Source organism: Macaca nemestrina, chromosome 5 (assembly GCF_043159975.1).
Source record: "Macaca nemestrina isolate mMacNem1 chromosome 5, mMacNem.hap1, whole genome shotgun sequence".
NCBI lineage: Eukaryota > Metazoa > Chordata > Mammalia > Primates > Cercopithecidae > Macaca > Macaca nemestrina.
The window spans coordinates 159,783,796-159,801,840 of NC_092129.1; the positions used below are offsets into that span (position 1 = coordinate 159,783,796).

At 39.3% G+C, this 18,045-nt stretch overlaps 1 protein-coding gene and 1 long non-coding RNA gene across 11 annotated transcripts in view; one reads left to right on the forward strand and one right to left on the reverse strand.

The window, feature by feature from the left end:
• LOC105482535 (doublecortin domain containing 2) overlaps window positions 1-18,045 on the forward strand; it is a 195,422-nt gene that overhangs the window by 67,986 nt on the left and 109,391 nt on the right. For all 6 annotated transcript variants that reach the window (XM_011742665.2, XM_011742666.2, XM_071097534.1 and 3 more), the window contains exons 6-8: window positions 1,826-1,972; window positions 3,659-3,713; window positions 13,065-13,227. In XM_011742665.2, the coding sequence (XP_011740967.2) occupies window positions 1,826-1,972; window positions 3,659-3,713; window positions 13,065-13,227 (365 nt within the window). The remainder of the gene's footprint in view (window positions 1-1,825; window positions 1,973-3,658; window positions 3,714-13,064; window positions 13,228-18,045) is intronic.
• Window positions 3,565-18,045, reverse strand: part of LOC105482534 (uncharacterized) — a 67,348-nt gene continuing 52,867 nt past the window's right edge. For 3 of the 5 annotated variants that reach the window (XR_011623974.1, XR_011623971.1, XR_011623973.1), the window contains exons 6-8: window positions 9,314-9,373; window positions 6,231-6,429; window positions 3,565-3,702 (exon numbers count right to left, since the gene is read on the reverse strand). This is a non-coding gene — a long non-coding RNA (uncharacterized lncRNA). Of the gene's footprint in view, window positions 3,703-6,230; window positions 6,434-9,313; window positions 9,374-14,874; window positions 14,994-18,045 lie in introns of those variants that run through there. The other 2 variants (XR_011623972.1, XR_011623975.1) reach the window with 2 other exon arrangements.

Below are 18,045 nucleotides of genomic sequence, written 5' to 3' on the forward strand. Positions count from 1 at the left end.
GTGGCTTACACCTGTAATCCTAGCACCTTGGGAGGCCATGGCGGGAGGATAACTTGAGCCCAGGAGTTTGAGACCAGCCTGGGCAACATAACAAAACCTTGTCTCTATTAACAAAAAGAATTTATTCACTACATTCTACCTACCTGCAGAGGAAACAAGTCAAATCTTGGCTGTTTCTAGAGTCCGCAGCTATGCTGGCTTTTAATTTCTAGCTGTGAAATTACTACTGATTGAGATAGAACTATTTTGAAGAAAAGTGGAAAAAGAATGCTTGGGTCTAGGCCATTGGCTCTCAAGCAGGTATGATTTTGTCCCTTGGGCACATTTGACAGTGCCCGAAACCATTTTTGGTAGTCCCAACTGGGGATGGGGTGGCTTCTGCTACTATTTAGTGGGTGGAGGCCAAGGGTGCTGCTAATAAACATCTTACAATGTACAGGGCAACCTAATCACCTTTCCAACAGAGAATTATCTGGTCCAAAATGTCAATAATGCCAGTATTTTGAAACCCTGGTCAAGTGTTTTTTGGCATAACATCTCACTATGCTGCCCAGGCTGGTCTTGTACTCCTGGGCTCAAGTGGTCTTCTTGTCTCAGCCTTCCAAGTAGCTGGATCTATAGGCATGGGCCACCATGCCCAGCCTAAGTTAAGGCAGAAAACATGGAATTCTGGGTTAAGTGTTGATATTTAGACTTGTTAGGAGTAGAGGTACAATGTTATAAAGAAGGAGACTTTACCATCTGTATACTAACTAAAAACACAAATACATTTCAGGAATGTTGGTGGCTATTTTCATTGTATTTCATGGTTCTGTATAACATGGCCATTTATGTAATCAGGAAACAAGCTGACAGGTCAATGTTTTGTTTATTTATTTTTTGCCCCTAAATGACATTTAATCTTATTATGTAATATAGGAAGACAGAAAGCTTTTTGATGATACTGAAATCCTTCTATTTATTAATAGCTCTTGCTTACAACCTTAAAAAATATGCAACGTCTTTCTGGTTTAGTTTTCTAATACTTACTTTCCTGTTCTTTAAAAAAAATTCTGTGGACATTTAAAATCATCTGGTAAAATTATGACTGTTCTTTTAATAAGTAACATATTAATTGTAGTTCATAGCAGCAGTTTTACAGTAAAGGAAGGTTATTGTGAAACTGCTCGATTCTGGGAAGATATAATGTTCACTCTTTTTTTTGCTTAATGGGGACGGCAAAAAAAGAAAGAAGCACGAATGCTATGCAGTTCTGCATCATTAACACTGGCAATGGGTTCTTTTACCTCCTGCCCGCTCACGCCATTGTTCCTGACCCGGTTCTCTGTGTGTTTGTATGTAATACTTTGGTTGAGGGCTGCTGTTACACAGAATATGGTCAGAAACTTGTCAGTCTGATGAATACGCTAAGAAAATACAATTTAAAAGTATTAACGAAATATAAATAGAAGGATCAATGTTCAATGGAAACATAGCTTTATTTAAAGCACTGTGATCTGTACAAGTAAATTTTTCTCCTCTAAAATTTTAATATGGCAGCAATAGGGATGCTTATGCCAGATCATCAGGCTCACTGGGATGAAACCCTGTACAGCCAGATAGTCATTGTATCTGCATTATAACATTAGCATTTAGTGGAATCTATTGACTTTGAGGCATCTATAATGCAATAATGAGAATAGTAACAAATGAGCTAAATTAAGCACAGAATGTTTTTATTTACTATGTAATTTTATTTTTTTGACATCCAGAATACTTTGTAATCTTAAGCAGTTCTTTAAATGTTGGTTAAAATTCTAATTGTTGGTGTTCATATTTTTGACAGACTTTATACTTTAGAAGGAAAACTTATTGAGAATGGAGCAGAATTGGAGAATGGGCAGTTTTATGTGGCTGTTGGAAGAGATAAGTTTAAGAAACTGCCTTACAGTGAGTTAATTTTTGACAAGTCAACCATGAGAAGGCCTTTTGGGTAAGTCTTAATCCTTACCACTCCTCATGCTTTAGTTATCACTTGAAGTAGCACTGGGTCTTTTGCTGACCACCATTATATTTTATGTAATTGATAATCTTATTTATTCACTTAGAATGGAAAGCATATATGGTATACATTGATCTTTGTTTTTACTGCCATGATGGGAGACTGAGAGCTATTGCACAAAAATATAATTTCTGGGAAGTTATGAAAGACTACATTTTTTTTTTAGCATGCGTGAAATTTATAGTAAATACAAAAATTTATTATTGTGAAGAAGATACAGGGCAATGAGCTTCTCTATAGCAAACATTATTAGAAGTTTTTGTGTCTTAATAGTTGCTAGACCGAATAACTTTTCAGTTGGTTTGGATAGAAACATCCAAGAGTGTTAAAAAACCCATAATATTTTATACTTGTTTTAATAACTGTAAAATATAAAAACAACATAATCCCACTTATGCAAATAGGGAGGATGGGTATACAGTTAATGCATGTAAGATTTTAAGGATTATACTTTTAATTGCAATATACTGTAAACAGTTTTTCTCCATGAAACATCATATATTTGTGAAAGATGCTTTATTTCAGCTGAGGAGATACATTGCGGAGTCACCCAAGAAGAGCTCTGGCCCTTGCTGCAAGACCTCTCGGCTTGCTCATGGTGCCCAGGGATCCATCTCTGTTGCTTCTCCCAGAGATTCTGTGGCCACCTTGCCATTGCAAACCAATTTTTTTTTTGTGGTTGTCACCTGCAGAGATAGAGCAGAATATCACCAGTGTGTTTGCAATTAATTCACAATTTGTGTAACTTGATGGAGAGGCTGGCCAAGAGCTTCTAAATAAGTAATAGATGAAATGGAATTTCAGGGGTGGTGTTTGGACTATGCAAGAGCACATGATTTTCTAGCACTTTTGAATTATTTACCAACGGACTTATTGCTAACCAACGTTACCCATCCATGAAATCAAATCCTTTAGCCATCTTTGCTAGGCAACCCTGGGTTAACCTGCTGTGAACAACAGTGCGTACTTGATGGTAATAAGAAAACTGTAACTCACGTTGGCCTTTCTCATACAATTAATAAGAATTTTTTTATATACGTGTCCTATTTTTGGAGAGATTCAGTTGGGTTTCAAGATGGGTCTTTTCCTAATAATACAGTTATCAACAAAACAACCTACTCTTACAGCCTAAAAGAATTTTTAATTTTTTGGTGAGGACAACTTGTTTAAAAACTACCTGAATGCAAATGCCAGCGTTTTATCTCTGCTCTTCTATCAGAGGTAGAGATAGGAGACATCACAGAAACAAAGAAAATTTGTTTTTAACTCAGTCTGGAAAAATCATTATTCACATTTGGGAATAATTTTTTGAAATGTAAATAGAACACTTTGGGATCTGGATAAAAATGCTATACAAACTTCAGGCGATACTAAAAGTTTATTTGTAAGCATTGATTAAAATAGTATACAGGAAAACATCACAAATCTTTTGGGATGGAGTTTGGAAATTTTATGATCTTTGCGAATTGGGAAAGTATATGTTAAAGTGTATGTTACCTACCTTTTGTGAAACACGGCAGTAAACAGTTGACTTCCAGGTGGGGATGTTAATTATCTTGCATTGTACATTATTTGTAAACAACATTCAGATTTCTAAATTTCAATTTGTTTCCACAGTCAGAAAGCTTCTTCACTACCTCCTATTGTAGGATCCAGAAAGTCTAAAGGGAGTGTAAGTATCAGATGGTTTCCTCGTTAATTTTCTATATTTTTTATATGATACAAAGAGACTGTCCTTTGGGTTTCAATTAAGTTCCAAGAGATAAAACTTAGCGGCTTTGTGGTGTATAACCAATTAAGTGAAACAGCACTAGAACTTCAGTGTTACACTTATGGTCCTAAACAGAGCTAACGTTTTTTAGAACATGTATTTTTAATTTTTTTCCTTGTGTATACACCTGACATAATTTATATTGCACTTAAAATCTTGGCAATAATACATCAAACTATAAGAACTGATGTAGTAGGTCACATCAATGATCATCCAGTCTTGGTTTCTATCTTTAACAAAGACTGAAAGGGAAGTTTTGGTGAGAAAAGGGGTAATCGTTGTTAATGTTCATTTAAAAGATTGAGAATTGTTCCAAGTATTTAGTTTGCCATCTGAATATTTCCATTTATCATTTATTTATTGTTAATTCAGCAAACATTTTTAAATACCTACTCTGTGGGAGCAATGACAGCATTTAGTAGGTAATTTCCTAACCTACTCGTATTTTCAGTCTGTGCTCCCTGATGGAGTGAGCTCCATGTCATGCCAGAGTGTTGCCTTGGCAGTTCTTCCTGGCGGAAGCTTCTCTTTCTTCCCTTTTGGTTGAATTACCTGGCAAGTTGTGATCAGAACTGATTTGACATCTTCCACCCACACCCTGAATTAACTAAGCAACATTCTTATTTTGGTACTTTGTAAAGTAAATGATTTCTAGGCAATGATATTGTCTCCTAATGATGATTTAGATCCCTCCTTTTTTTGGTTATATCATGTGAAATTCTTGAAAGAAAGAAAAATAATTTTGTATACGTAAGTAATGCCAAACTCAGTATAACAGATATTTATTAAGAACTCATTAGCTGGGACTCTCGTACTATTTATGACAAAAATAAAATAAAAATCAATAGAGCTCTTGCCCTCAAGCAACTTATAATCTACTTGAAATAAAGAAGATAGCTTAAAAAGGCAACAAACAAGCTAATGCTAAACACCAAGTATCTAGAGATTGGTGACCATGAGAGGGAGGGAAGGAATGAATGTACAATGGCAGCAGTCCACAGAGGAAGTTGAATTTGAGCTCTGCCTTTGAAACTGTTTAAAATTCAGAAAAAGGTGGATGAGGGGAGAGGACCTTCAGATCCAAGGGAGGGTGAGAGGAACGGGGCAGATGGCATGCGAAGAAGCAGTCATGCTGGCTAACATTTACCAGGCATTTGAGGGCTCAGCACTATGACAAGCTCTTTACAGTAGTGATTTATTTAACCTCACCCCACAAGGCAGGCACCTTTGTCATCTACATTTAAGAAGGAATGAAAAAAGGAATTACACAGAGTAGAAGTGACAGGTTCAAAGGCTCCCATTGAAGGCGGAGGTTGCAGTGAGCAGAGATTGCCCCACTGCACTTCAGCCTGGGCCACAGAGTGAGGCCCTGTCTCAAAAAAAAAGAAACAAAATAACGTAAAGTACAACACAATACAAACAAAGCCTCCTGCTGAGCAAATGGCAGGGGAGGAATGGCATCCACACAGCCAGCTCAGAGCTCCTGCTCCCGAGCCCTGGGACAGTGAGTCCCTTGGGCTGACTGGAACAGATGGTCCGTTTTGGTGTGGGGGCTGATGTGCCTGACATGGTAGGTGGTAGCAGTTATTACATGACCTTGAATAGCAGAATGAAAAGTCTAGTCTTCATCCTTGAATAGAGGGCAGCCCACAAGGGCTTCTGAGAGGTGATAGTATTAATCTGAGTCCATTTTGGGAACATCAGATCTTTTACATGGAGAAAGAATTCACATGGTGAGAAGCCATAGATAAGTCGATGGCTATGAGGCAGTTGCAGCTATCTTGGTATGAGGGGAAAGGAGCCTAGACTGGGGAGGTGGCAGAGGCAGCAGGAAGTGATGATCTGGAAGAAACCAAGGGACAAAGGATTTGTGTGATGATTGGATACAAGGGGTTAATGGAGAGGTTGGGGCCAAAGATAACAGGTTTTTAAGCTTGGAATTTGAGAAAATGGTAGTTCTATGGCCATGAAGAGGGCAGCCAGAGCAAAGGATGACTACGTAATTTCAAACATGTTGAGTTGGAAGTATCATCAGGAAACTTAGTTGAAAGTGTGCTGCAAGCAGTTGTAAATGGCAGAGCTGAGGCCTGACAAGGGCATCAGGACTAAAGTTACAGGCTTTTTTTTTTTTTTTTTTTTTTTGAGACAGGGTCTCACTCTGTCACCCAGGGTGGTGTACAGTGGCATGATCATGGTTTACTGTAGCCTTAACCTCCCAGGCTCAAGCGATCCTCTCACCTCAGTCTCCTGAGTAGCTGGGACTCCAGCCATGTGCCACCATGCCTGGCTAATTTTTGTGTTTTTTGTAGGGACAGAGTTTCACCTTGTTGCCCGGGCTGTTCTCAAAGTCCTGGGCTCAAGCAATCGGCCTACCTTGGCCTCCCAAAGTGTTAGGGTTACATGTGTGAGCCACTGCACCTGGCCTGAGTTGTAGATTTGATCAGCCATGTAATGGTCCCAGTTGAATAGCAGACATAGCGTCACTGTGGTACTTCATCACCTGGCACAGCTTGCACAGAGCAGGTCTCACTGGTGCTGCCAAGTGAGAGAATGGATGAGGGGATCCTCGAGGAAGATGGTGCAGTGAGAACTACAGAGGGCCCAGACTTGAGGCAACCTAACTTCACAGGTGTGGGGTGAAAGAGGAGTGAGAAGAATATTTTAATAGGTGAAAACAATATCAGAGCAACTATAAAGATAATACTCATGAAATTAGGGATTGGAAATTGTATTTTGCTTTTTTTTGTTTTTCTTTAGGACTTTGTAGCAGAATCCCTTCTGTGTACTATATAGATATTAGCTTGTTAATTCTCACCCTGCAGCTAGAGGAATGATGGTTAAACAGAGACCCATTGTAATTGAATAAATTGACCCCAAGTCACAGGGAAAGTCGATGTCAGGACTAAAGTCATGACCCAACTCTTTGTATTCACAGTGACTGAACTTTGGATTGAGTGATATGTTTACTATTGTGAAATTTGAAAAACTAAAATTTTCATTAAAAACGTGTAGAGCCTTTTCTGCTTTAAAATGCATGTGTAGGTACACACATGCAATTTTATTTCTTGCTCATTTGTAAGTTTTTTAGACTGTGTGCTGTGAATACTGTGATACATCAAGGTCATCAGATCAGTTCACCTGATTGAATTTTCCACGTGTTTGGCACAGTAGTAAGCCCCAGGAATATAGCAAAGAGCGCAAAGATCTGATGCTCTCTCTGATACTCATGGTCTACTTGAGGAGACAAAGGTGAAACAAGCGATTCCATAAATCAATAGATATTTATGAAGTATGATAAAAATGAAAGAAAAGTGTAGAGTAATATGAGAGACAATAAAAGAAAAATACATTTAGATAGGTGTGTCAGGAGAGGCCTCATGGAGGAAGTGACATTAAACAAAGACTCAGAGTTATAAGGTATATTTGCATCACATAGAAAGCAAAGTTGTCAAACATTCCATGCTATGATTTACAAAAATGGTAGCAGAGTTTGTCCCTCTTTCTACAGTGTTCCCATAGCACCCTGTATTCATCCATTCCATCCGTCATCCATTCCAAACATATTCACTGAGCTCCTACTAAGTGCCAGGAACTACTGTAGGCACTGAGTGTATAGTGGTAGATAGACAAGGACTTGGACTTATGGTGCTTTGATTCTAGTGTGTGTGCATGCACGCGCGTGTGTGTGTGTTGGTCGGGGGTATGGATGGGATGAATGGGAGTAGACGGATGATCAACTAATAAAGAAATGTACAAATAGTTTCAGATGGTGATAAGTGCTACGGGGAAAATAAAATGTGGCAGGACATGATGTATATAAAATTGTCTGAAACTGAGACCTTAATGATATGTAACGGAGCCAGTTGTGCCAGGGATGAGGCAGGGGAAGAAGCGCATCCAAGACAGAAGAAAGAAAGTCACATAGGCCCTTGCTAAAGAGCCTGGCATGTGAGGAGGGAAGAAAGAAGGCCATGAATGAAATTGGAGAGGCAGGCAGGGTTCAATCATGCAGGCATGCAAAAAGTTTGGATTTTATTTCTTGATGGGGTGCCGTTTGAAGGTTATAGGGAGGAAATGGTATCATTTGCTTTAAATTTTTTTTTTTTTTATTTTGAGACCAAGTCTCACTGTATTGTCCAGGCATGATCTTGGCTCACTGCAACCTCCGCCTCCCGGGTTCAAGCAAGTCCCTGCCTCAGCCTCCCAAGTAGCTGGGATTACAGGCGCCCGCCACCACGCCCAGCTAATTTTTGTATTTTTTTTAGTAGAGACGGGGTTTCACCATTTTGGCTAGGCTGGTCTTGAACTCCTGACCTATGATCCACCTGCCTCGGCCTCTCAAAGTGTTGGGATTACAGGTGTGAGCCACCATGCCTGGCCTGCTTTACATTTTTAAGTGCTCATTCTGGCTGTGGTATCTATAGAGAAATGGGTCGGGGCAAGAATAGATGCAGGAGGCAGTGGGACACATACAGGTGAGTCTGACAGGTGGCTGCAGTGGGGCGGACATCTATTATAACTCTTCTTTGAGTATATGGTCATTGATTGATTCGTTGATCCAACAACTATTTATTGAGTTCATATGATGTCCTGGGCGCTGTTCTGGTGCTTCAGGGCCCAGAGATTCTAAAGTACTAAATGCACGGAGGTTACATTCCAGAAACAAATGTACTATACATGTGATATACACCAGGGATAAGCACGAATAAAAATACATGAAGACATGGGAAGAGGAGGTGAGAGAAGGTGCTATTTCAGCTGGGAGGTTGGAAAGGCCTCTTTCAGGAGGTTACATTTGAGTAGAGGAGACTAACCCCTGGCACAGTGCCTGGTGCTTGGTAAGTTCTCACTAACTTGGCTTAGGCAGTGTGTGAATGTTTGGCATTGAGCCACACAGAACTTCCTATGCCAGTAAATCCAAAGTCACAAGCTCGATTTTTAACAGGATTATTTTACTCCTTTCCTTTAATGAATCGGTTCCCTGGAGAATGCATGCATTTTATAGATCATTAGCTGCCTGGCACTGAGAGGAGGGGTGTGAGTGAAGGGGACTGTGTGGGGAGAGCTTAGCTTCCAGCTTTAGGAACCACTGCAAAATCAATGGGGAGGGCACCCTAAGCTCATGATGCAAATCAAAGTGGTCACAGAACTAGAGTTTTAGAAATTTATTTTTTCCTACATGGCTTTCTAGGAATTGCTCTTTTGCATATAGAAGAGAGTGTGGATGAGGGACTGGTAGAACTTGAGAGGGAAGGAGAGAAAGCAGCTGCCATAGTGTACACAGGGACCCCTGCTGGTGCATAATTGAGTCGGTCGGGGAGCCAGGGGAATGCCTTGTGCAAAGCAAGACAGACCAGAAGTCATTTCTTATACAGACTCAGTGCTGCCCGAGTCACAGAAATTAGCACGTTGAGGAAAATTTTAAGTTGTGATTCTAGCCTTAAAAGCAAAAGGAAGATGTAAATAAATTATCTTAAATTCCCTGAGCTTGAAAAATATACCCATCTGCAGAAGGCTGTTTTCCAATGGCAAGGTGACACCAGGTAGAATCACAGCGCCCTCTGTTGGAAAAGATGAAAAAAATCAGGAAAGTATTTGAAAGTGAAAACCAAGGACTATGTGATCTTTTGTTGTCCTTATTACCATTTGACTTATACGTCTTATGGTCAGTAGTTTACAGGATCAAATATTATGATTTATAAGGTTTTGATAAAAAATTTCATTATTATCCAAGTATCACAGTGTCACTGTGAAGCAAGTTATAAACATATTAAGATAAATTCCTCACACTCCCAAACTCCATTTTGCCATGGGGGAACTGAAGCTGGTATAGGTAAAAGGGCTTCTTACTCTTGTCATCACCAGATATGCAGATGAGAGAAACGTCAGGTGGAGTCACCATCTAGTCCCTGCCCACCACCCCCAGCTTATAATGTCTCTGGGTGCACCCATGAAATACACACCTTGTGAAGGCTGCTCACTGAGGCAAACTTCTCACAAAATTATTTTAAATTGGATGTTTTTTGGTCTACATGTTTTTGGCACATTTTCATGGGAACTGGAAATTAGTTATTACTCAATAATTGAATGCATGAGTGTCAACTGCCAAATCTATGCATTATGTAGTTATTTGAATCAATTAGTCTTTCTTAATGCTCCAAAATTATGCTTTTTTGAGTGTTTTTATCAGAAATTTGATAAATCAGAACATTCCTCTAGGTGACTTAGAATGACATGCACTCCAGAGTGGGGCTTCTATGTCTCCCTTTTCGTGCCCCTTTGTGAGTAATGCTTTCCCCAGAGAGCTGCAGAAAATGATCCTGCTGAGCGCCAGGGTTTCTCATTCATTGGGTTCCATTCCAGTCCTTGCAAGTTCAACAGCAACTCAGAACATTCTAGTAAGCTTGCTAACTGCTTGTGAAAGGTTGATCCTCTCATCTAAAGCTTTAAAATTTTAAAAATCGACCAGGTGTGGTGGCTCACGCATGTAAATCCCAGCACTTTGGGAGGCTGAGGTGGGCGGATCACCTGAGGTCAGGAGTTCAAGACCAGCCTAGTCAACATGGTGAAACCCTGTCTCTACTAAAAATACAAAAAAATTTAGCTGGGTGTGGTGGCGGGCACCTGTAATCCCAGCTACTTGGGAGGCTGAGGTAGGAGAATCGCTTGAACCTAGGAGGTGGAGGTTGCAGTGAGCTGAGATCGCACCACTGCACTCCAGCCTGGATGACAGACTGAGACTCCATCTAAAACTAAACTAAACTAAACTAAAATATTAAAATCTTGGGATGAAAGACTCCATTGAGAATAAAAGGGACTATGAGACTTGGCTGATGGTTTTGGAACCTCTACTATAATCATATATCTATTTCTTCTGCCAGACGGTTTATGGAAGAGCTTAAGATTCTCAAGAAAGAATCCTCAAAGAAAAGAAAAGAAAAGAAAAAAGAAACCTCTGGTTGCAGTTACCATAATAATTAAATGGAAACTGTATGTTTAAATTGCAGTTGGAATAGGAAATTAAATTACACAAAAAGTGTTATAGATTTGGACAAGTTTTCATACTGTTAATAAACCTATGCATAATTCATTTACTTGTAGGCTATGACAAAATAGCATAAATAACTTCATTTGTAAAGCTGTGAATTTTTCTATTCCTAATTGGATGATGGCTAAATCCATTTAAATGCTTCTGGATGACTGAATATATAAATGTTTAAAATGAACAGTTATAATAGTTTCCTAGGCAGATTTGTTTATTTAATATTACTACATTTACTTTTAGACAGAAGCATAGTACAGATGTTGCATAAAGATTACACTCAATATGGTATGAGTTTGAAATGATTTTTAAGAAAAAGATTAACTCTCTGCTCTTGAAGAAAGCATTCTGATACTTATTTAACCAACACTATACATCACGCACTGTACTAGTCACTCCATAAGCCTTATCATTGCATCCTCATGCTAGACCCAAAGGCAAGTACATTAATTCCACCCAAATAATGAGGAAACTGAGGCTTAGGGAAATTAAGAGTTAGTTAGCCCATGGCCCCTTGTGTTCAGTGGCAGAGCTCTCAGCCATGTATTTGGGGGTTCTAAAACTTGCATTTTTCCCACTACCTGTAGCCTCTCACCATATACTCTCAGGTAAGTTTAGAACCTGAGCATCTGAGAGCCAAGACTGCCTTAGTAAAAGGGAGTTTCTTTTTCTTTTTCTTTTCTTTTTGTTAGAGATGGGGGTCTCACTCTGTGGCCCAGGCTGGAGTACAGTGGCATGATCACAGCACACTGCAATCTCAAACTCATGGGTTCAAGTGATCCTCCTGTGTCAGCCTCTTGAGTAGCTGGGGCTATAGGCATGCCCCAGCACACCAGGCTGATTTTTAAAATTTTTAATTTTAGAGATGGAGGGTCCTGCTATGTTGCTTAGGCTGGCCTCAAACTCCTGACCTCAAGTGATCCTCCCACCTCTGCCTCCTAGGTAGCTGGGACTATGCTTAGGGTGGCCTCAAACTCCTGACCTCAAGTGACTCTCCCACCTCTGCCTCCTAGGTAGCTGGGACTATGCTTAGGGTGGCCTCAAACTCCTGACCTCAAGTGGCCCTCCCATCTCTGCCTCCTAGGTAGCTGGGACTACGCTTAGGCTGGTGTCAAACTCCTGACTTCAAGTGATCCTCCCACCTCTCCTCCTAGGTAGCTGGGACTACAGTCTGGAGCTACCATGCCTGGCAAGAGGCAGTTTCTTGCTGTAGCAGTGGCCAAGCAGAGGCTTAGTATCAGCACAGCTGTTCCTTGCAGTAGCCCCCAATGCAGTGGCTGTTATGTGGCTCCCCGGGGAATGTACTGTGATAAGAGCCACTGAAACTCAACCTCCCTCTTGTGTGGAGGAGTCCACTTTTGGCAGCCACAGGGTCTTCATTGTGAGAGACACATGGGGACTAGAGATAACCATGGAAGGTGTGATCACCCTGGCTGCCTTGCAGGAGTAGGGGCAAGCAGCTGCGCAGCTCCCTCAGGAACAAGTGGGGACATGTGGTCCTGAGCCTCTTGAGTCTGTGTGTTGCTCTGGATTTGCGATTCTTAGAGACCGTGGTGGTCACCAACAGACTCATTAATATTTGGAGAATTTCTACAAGCACAGTGTATGGCTGCTTGTAGGATAACATCTATACACCCATAGCGACAACTTGTTAAGAAGGTATTTGTAGATTAATTGATCATTCTGGGGGAAGTCACCAATTCTCATCCAATAGACACTGGCTGATTCTGCAGAAAGGTGCAGGAGTGAGAGGATTGTTAAGGCTGTGGATTTACAGTGGTTTTGGAGGCAGCTGCTTTGCCCCTGACTGGCTACAGGACTTTACACAAGATTTATCCTTTAAAGCCCACTTGCTCATCTACACAGTGATGTGGTAACAGTAGTGTCTATCTCACTAGCGTGAGGCTAGTGAGCTGGTAACTAGGGCTAGCATGAGGATTGAGTGAATACAATTTTATAGAATACCTGGTACATGTTAAAAAAACCCAGTGATTGTTAGCTATTATTTTTATCCTCCTTCCTCTGCTAGACCCTTTTGCCTCCAGGAAGATACATTTGGAGTTAATGTATAAAGATGGACAGTTGTAGAACCAGGACAATACACCTCCCTGCCCCTGCCCTGCTTACCAATAGTTAATGACATGTATTTACTGGGAATCTTTTTGAGAGTTCATTAGCTAGTAATAAAGGTCTAATACTTTGCCATTTAGGGAAATGATCGCCAATCTAAGTCAACAATTGGATCCAGTGACAACTCATCTCCTCAGCCCCCGAAGAGGAAAGGGAAAAGAGAAGATGTGAATTCAGAAAAACTGATGAAAGTGAAACAAAATGTAAAATTAAAGAATTCACAAGAAACCATTCCAAACAGTGGTAAGTGTATTGTTGTTATTATCTTAAGGCTGTGATACAATTTTAATTCTTAAATAGATCCATTGTTTCTCTGGGCCCACAGAAGCTATTCCTTATTTTCATATATGAGAGTTTTCAAAGAAAATTGTATTTGTATATGAGAGATGCTGCTGTTTTTATGCTTGGTTTTTATTTGCAATTAGATGTTGTGCCATGAGGATACTTGTTTTGAGATCAAATGTGTCTTGTGGTAGTCTTATTTTAAAAGTACATTTTTTTCGTCCTTTGCTCCCACTGATATTGCCTGATTAATATTTTTACCTACAACTACTATGATATTGGTCTCTTATTTGTGTGTCTGTAGCCCTTGACCACATTCATTATGATTTATTAGTCAAAGATCATCTTTCCTGAAAAGTCATTTTGTTAATTATACTGATAACCAAGAGAATACTGAACAGACATAACATTTTATCAGTAAACAATAACCTATTCAGCAAAATTAGATGTAGTTTCATCTTGCACTAGCAGGTGAGAGATGGTATAAAATAAAATAAAAAATTGCATTAGTCCAAGATTTCACTGGTATGAGATAAAAGTGTGGTAGACTAAGGAAGTGTGCAATGAAAATTGTTAACTTTGATGTTAGGTTTTTGTGAAGAAGGTCGATTTTTGGTTTTATTCCCAGCATGTTCTCAGAGTGGAGTGACGCTGGGGTGGGAATGACTGGCTGGAAAGCAGACCAGTGGGAATGGCTACTGCTCCTCTTGCCCTGAGATCCCCTCACACACACCCCCACCCCCCCTACCCGTGGAACAGTGAGGGGTGCCAGGAAGAGGACTGATGGAATCAGGTTTCAGATTAATGGGCAAAGCCCTATCTTCCACCTGGGAGCTCCAGCTTATTTCAAAGTCGATATGAAGAGTCACATTAGTATTAGAGCTAATATGAACTTCACAGCTGAGGAGACAGTTTGAACTCCTGTGAGGGTTTAGAGGAAGCTGCACAAATGATTAAAGAGTCAGAACAAAGATGCGTGAGGTGAGGTTAAAAGAACAGGCAAAATGGGTGAACCAGTTCCATAGAGAAGCGGAGGGGTCTAAATCATCAAAGACCTAAATGATGGAGACTAGCTGGAAGTCAGGAGTCCTAGATTCTCATCCCAGCTCTGCCATGGACCTTGGGCAACTCATTTAACTTTCTTTTCTTTAGCTCCATTATCTGTCTGAAAAATGTGGGTTCTTATTAAGATTTCTCTTTAAAGTTTTGATTATCTTGAAATTTGTACAGTCCTTTCCCGTGAGTAGAGAACAAGGAGGCTAGGGTGTAATACAGTCAGCAAATATTTACCGAGTGACTATTATGTGACAGGAATCAAAGAAAACAAATTAGGCCTGAAGAACATACCCTACCTTGAGCACTGAAAATGAGAGAGGCTTTAAAAAATTAATAGTTATTAGATTGTGAAGCCCCCAAAGCCCTGGGCTATGTCCTACTAGTTTTTTCTTATTCCCAGCAACTGGCACAGTCTGATAGATACGAGGCACTTAATAAGTGTTGAGTGAATGAATGATGGAAGTTTAAAAAATAGTTAATTCTGTAATATTTTAATACCCACTGTGGAACAGGACCTGTCTTAAACTTTTCATTTGTTGTTGTTGTTGTTGTTAAAAGCCTTTTATAAGATGTTACTTGCTTCTTTTCTGTGAGGTTCTTGTTAGCCTATAGAAATCCCAATCCTTACTTCCAGGGTATGTTTAAAAAGTCTTTAAATTAGGTAGTTGTCCCTTGAAAGAAAGAGAATGATCATCTTTTCAGGTTATCTCATTTGTAAAAACTTGAGAACATAAGAGGCTGTATTAACATATTGCTTGTTCATAGGAAAGTAACCTTCATTAACAAGTCAAATTCTTAGCTGGGTGCAGTGGCTCATGCTTGTAATCTCAGCACTTTGGGAGGCCAAGGCCGGTAGTCGGATTGCTTGAGTTTGAGACCAGCCTGAGCAGCATAGTCAAACCCTGTCTCTACAAAACAAATACAAAAAATTAGCAGGGCACAGTGGCATACACCTGTAGTCCTAGCTACTTGGGAGGCTGAGGTGGGAAGAGCAATTGAGCCCAGGCAGCTGAGGCTGCAGTGAACCATGATCCTGCCACTGCACTCCAGCCTGTGTGACAGAATGAGACCCTGCCTGGAAAAAAAGAAAAAAAAAAAATTGAGTTACTGGTAGTTTTGCTTTTGTAGAAATCCACAAGTAATTTTTAACAACATTTGTGTTGGTGGGCGTGAAAAAACGTGTTTAATATTGAAGCAAATAGTATTTTAAAAAGAAAAGGTGTACGCTTTCCTGTTCTTTTATTTTTTTCTTTAGATAATTCTGTAGTTGTTTTAGATATAATAGCCCATTTTAAGTCTACATTTTCCAATGTGGTTTTATAATGTGCGTATTATAGGTTTTTAAACCGCTGGATCTCGTGACATGAAACGCTACTGATGTCTTTTAAAGGAAGGTTTTAGGGAATGAATTTTTTTTTTTGTTTTTCCTCCACTAACAGGCTTGTACCACTGATCTAGAAGCATTTTGTATCTTTTCATTTGTATAGAAAGAACATATAACCTGGCAAATGAATCTTGGCTTCCAAAGACAATTTTTTTTCCAGGAAAAATGAAAAAGGATTTTGTGCAGTTCACTAGATTAAACCGTCACTTGATAATTTTAAGCATATTAGCTTAAGTCCATACTACTGAAAATGGAGCAATTTGGTTCTTAATGGATCTCCCTGCAGATGTCTTTGACTATAGAAATTTTCCAGATTATAATATCAAAAGCCCTTCTCCCTTTCTCTCTTTAATTTAGCCTTCATATTCATTTATTATTAAAGTTGCTTTTTACTTTAATGTCATCTATTTTAGTAATTAGAACCGAGTATGTGCTTTTGAATACTCATGTTTCAAGAGGGCTCTTATTCTTTAGAAAGGTAAAAGCAATAAGAATTTGAAGCAAAATGAAAGTGAAGGGTGTAAGAACTCATAATAATGTAAAATGCAAAAATTTGGTTTTAGAGATAAAATTTACATAGCTTTTCCTACTTACAATGTATTTTAAATTTGATATTAAATAAGCTGTTTAGTTTTATTTCAAAGTGATAAATTTTAAGGTTAGGGTGAATAGCTATGATTATTTTCTAGCATATGTTAACTTGTGCAAAATGTTTGATCTAGTGTTCTTATATACTATTTTCATTTTAATTAGAAAAAGACTTCATAGGTTATCTTGATTTTTTAATAATTAAAATTGTAGTCACATATTTTTTCGTTTTTGTAAAATTGATATTTACTGATTCAGTTACCAAATGCTGTATGAATGAGCAATGCTTCTATCAGTCTGTAGATGGCAACCTGGGTCTAATTTTGTTTCCTTTTTTCTTTTCATTTTCTTTTTTGACTCTGTTTCTCTCTGTAATAGTAAAGCTTAATAATTCAAGCAGAGCAGTGACATATTTCTTCAGGGAAACAAATCCCATTTTCTTTTGGTAGCCAAGATGCAAAGTAGGATTGGTTGGTGATTGATGAAGTTGGGTGTGAAATGCATTTTTAGTGTTGCATTTAAATACCAAGCTTAACTGGCCAGCACATGTTTTTGTTACACTTTCCACTTGAGTTGCAGTGCCTTGAGATACGCTTTAGAGGCTGGCAACTAGCTACATTCTCCACTATGACCAAAACAATAATGATGATTGCTTTGAAATGGCATTTTGGATGATCGATCATATCAATTGGTATTATTAATATTTGGTACATGAAAAAATGTGCTTTTAAAACCCTTGTGAACACAAGAAGTATAGTGAATTTAGGTCTCTGTAGGAATATTGAAAAGGCTACAGAGAAAATAGCCTGGTCTCTTTGACTTACATTGTATTGATAATTATAGGTACATTTTCAAGGCAAAGTATTAAAAAAGCAAAAATAAGAGTTGTATTATTTTGATGGATGTGGCTCTCTTTCACTTTGCATGAGTGGGCATGCCTGTGTGCCCACACATGGGCCAGTATTCTTTTTGTTGCAAATCCTGGCTTATTCCCAGTGTGGTTCTGTGATAGCTTCCATGAAACTTGTGATTTTTAGACTCCTGATGACTGATTGGGAGCAGGTGTGGTGCCGGCAGAAGGCTGTCTGAATATTATGACCTTGTTGGGTGACTGCCCTTGAGCAGTCATGCTCTTGAATTTCTTAATAGCTACAACCTGCACATGGTTTGCCTGCATTGCCCCAAGCATGAAGCGTTACTGCAGTTCATCCTCAGAGTTATGAGGCATTGAAACTTGAGCTTCTTTGGTTCAGCCATGAATCAGTCCAGGCACTTGCATGGTTCCCAGTCACAAGAGACTCTGAAGACAAAACCGGAAGCACATTAGGAAAATGTGCTATCTCACGTGTCACCTCCTAAGGGGTATCAAATCTGGGAAGCAAGTGTGTATGAAGGCACCAAGGTGGCGTCACCAAGTGGCACACTAGTTTTGTTTAATAAGCTAAGATTTATTATTCATTGGTGTCTCTTGCCAGCGTGTTCACCCTATAACAGAAATACAGGTTTTCTTTTTTCCTTAATTTGTGTAAATATAAGGGATACACATGCAATTTTGTTACATGGATGTATTGTGTCATGGTGAAGTCTGGGTTTTTAGTGTAACCATAACTTGAATAATGTAAATTGTCCCCATGAAGTAATTTCTCATCCCTCTTCCTGCTCCCACCCTTCCACCTTTCTGAGTCTCCAGTGTCTATCATTCTACCCTCTATGTCGTGTGTACACATTACTTAGCTCTCACTAATATGTGA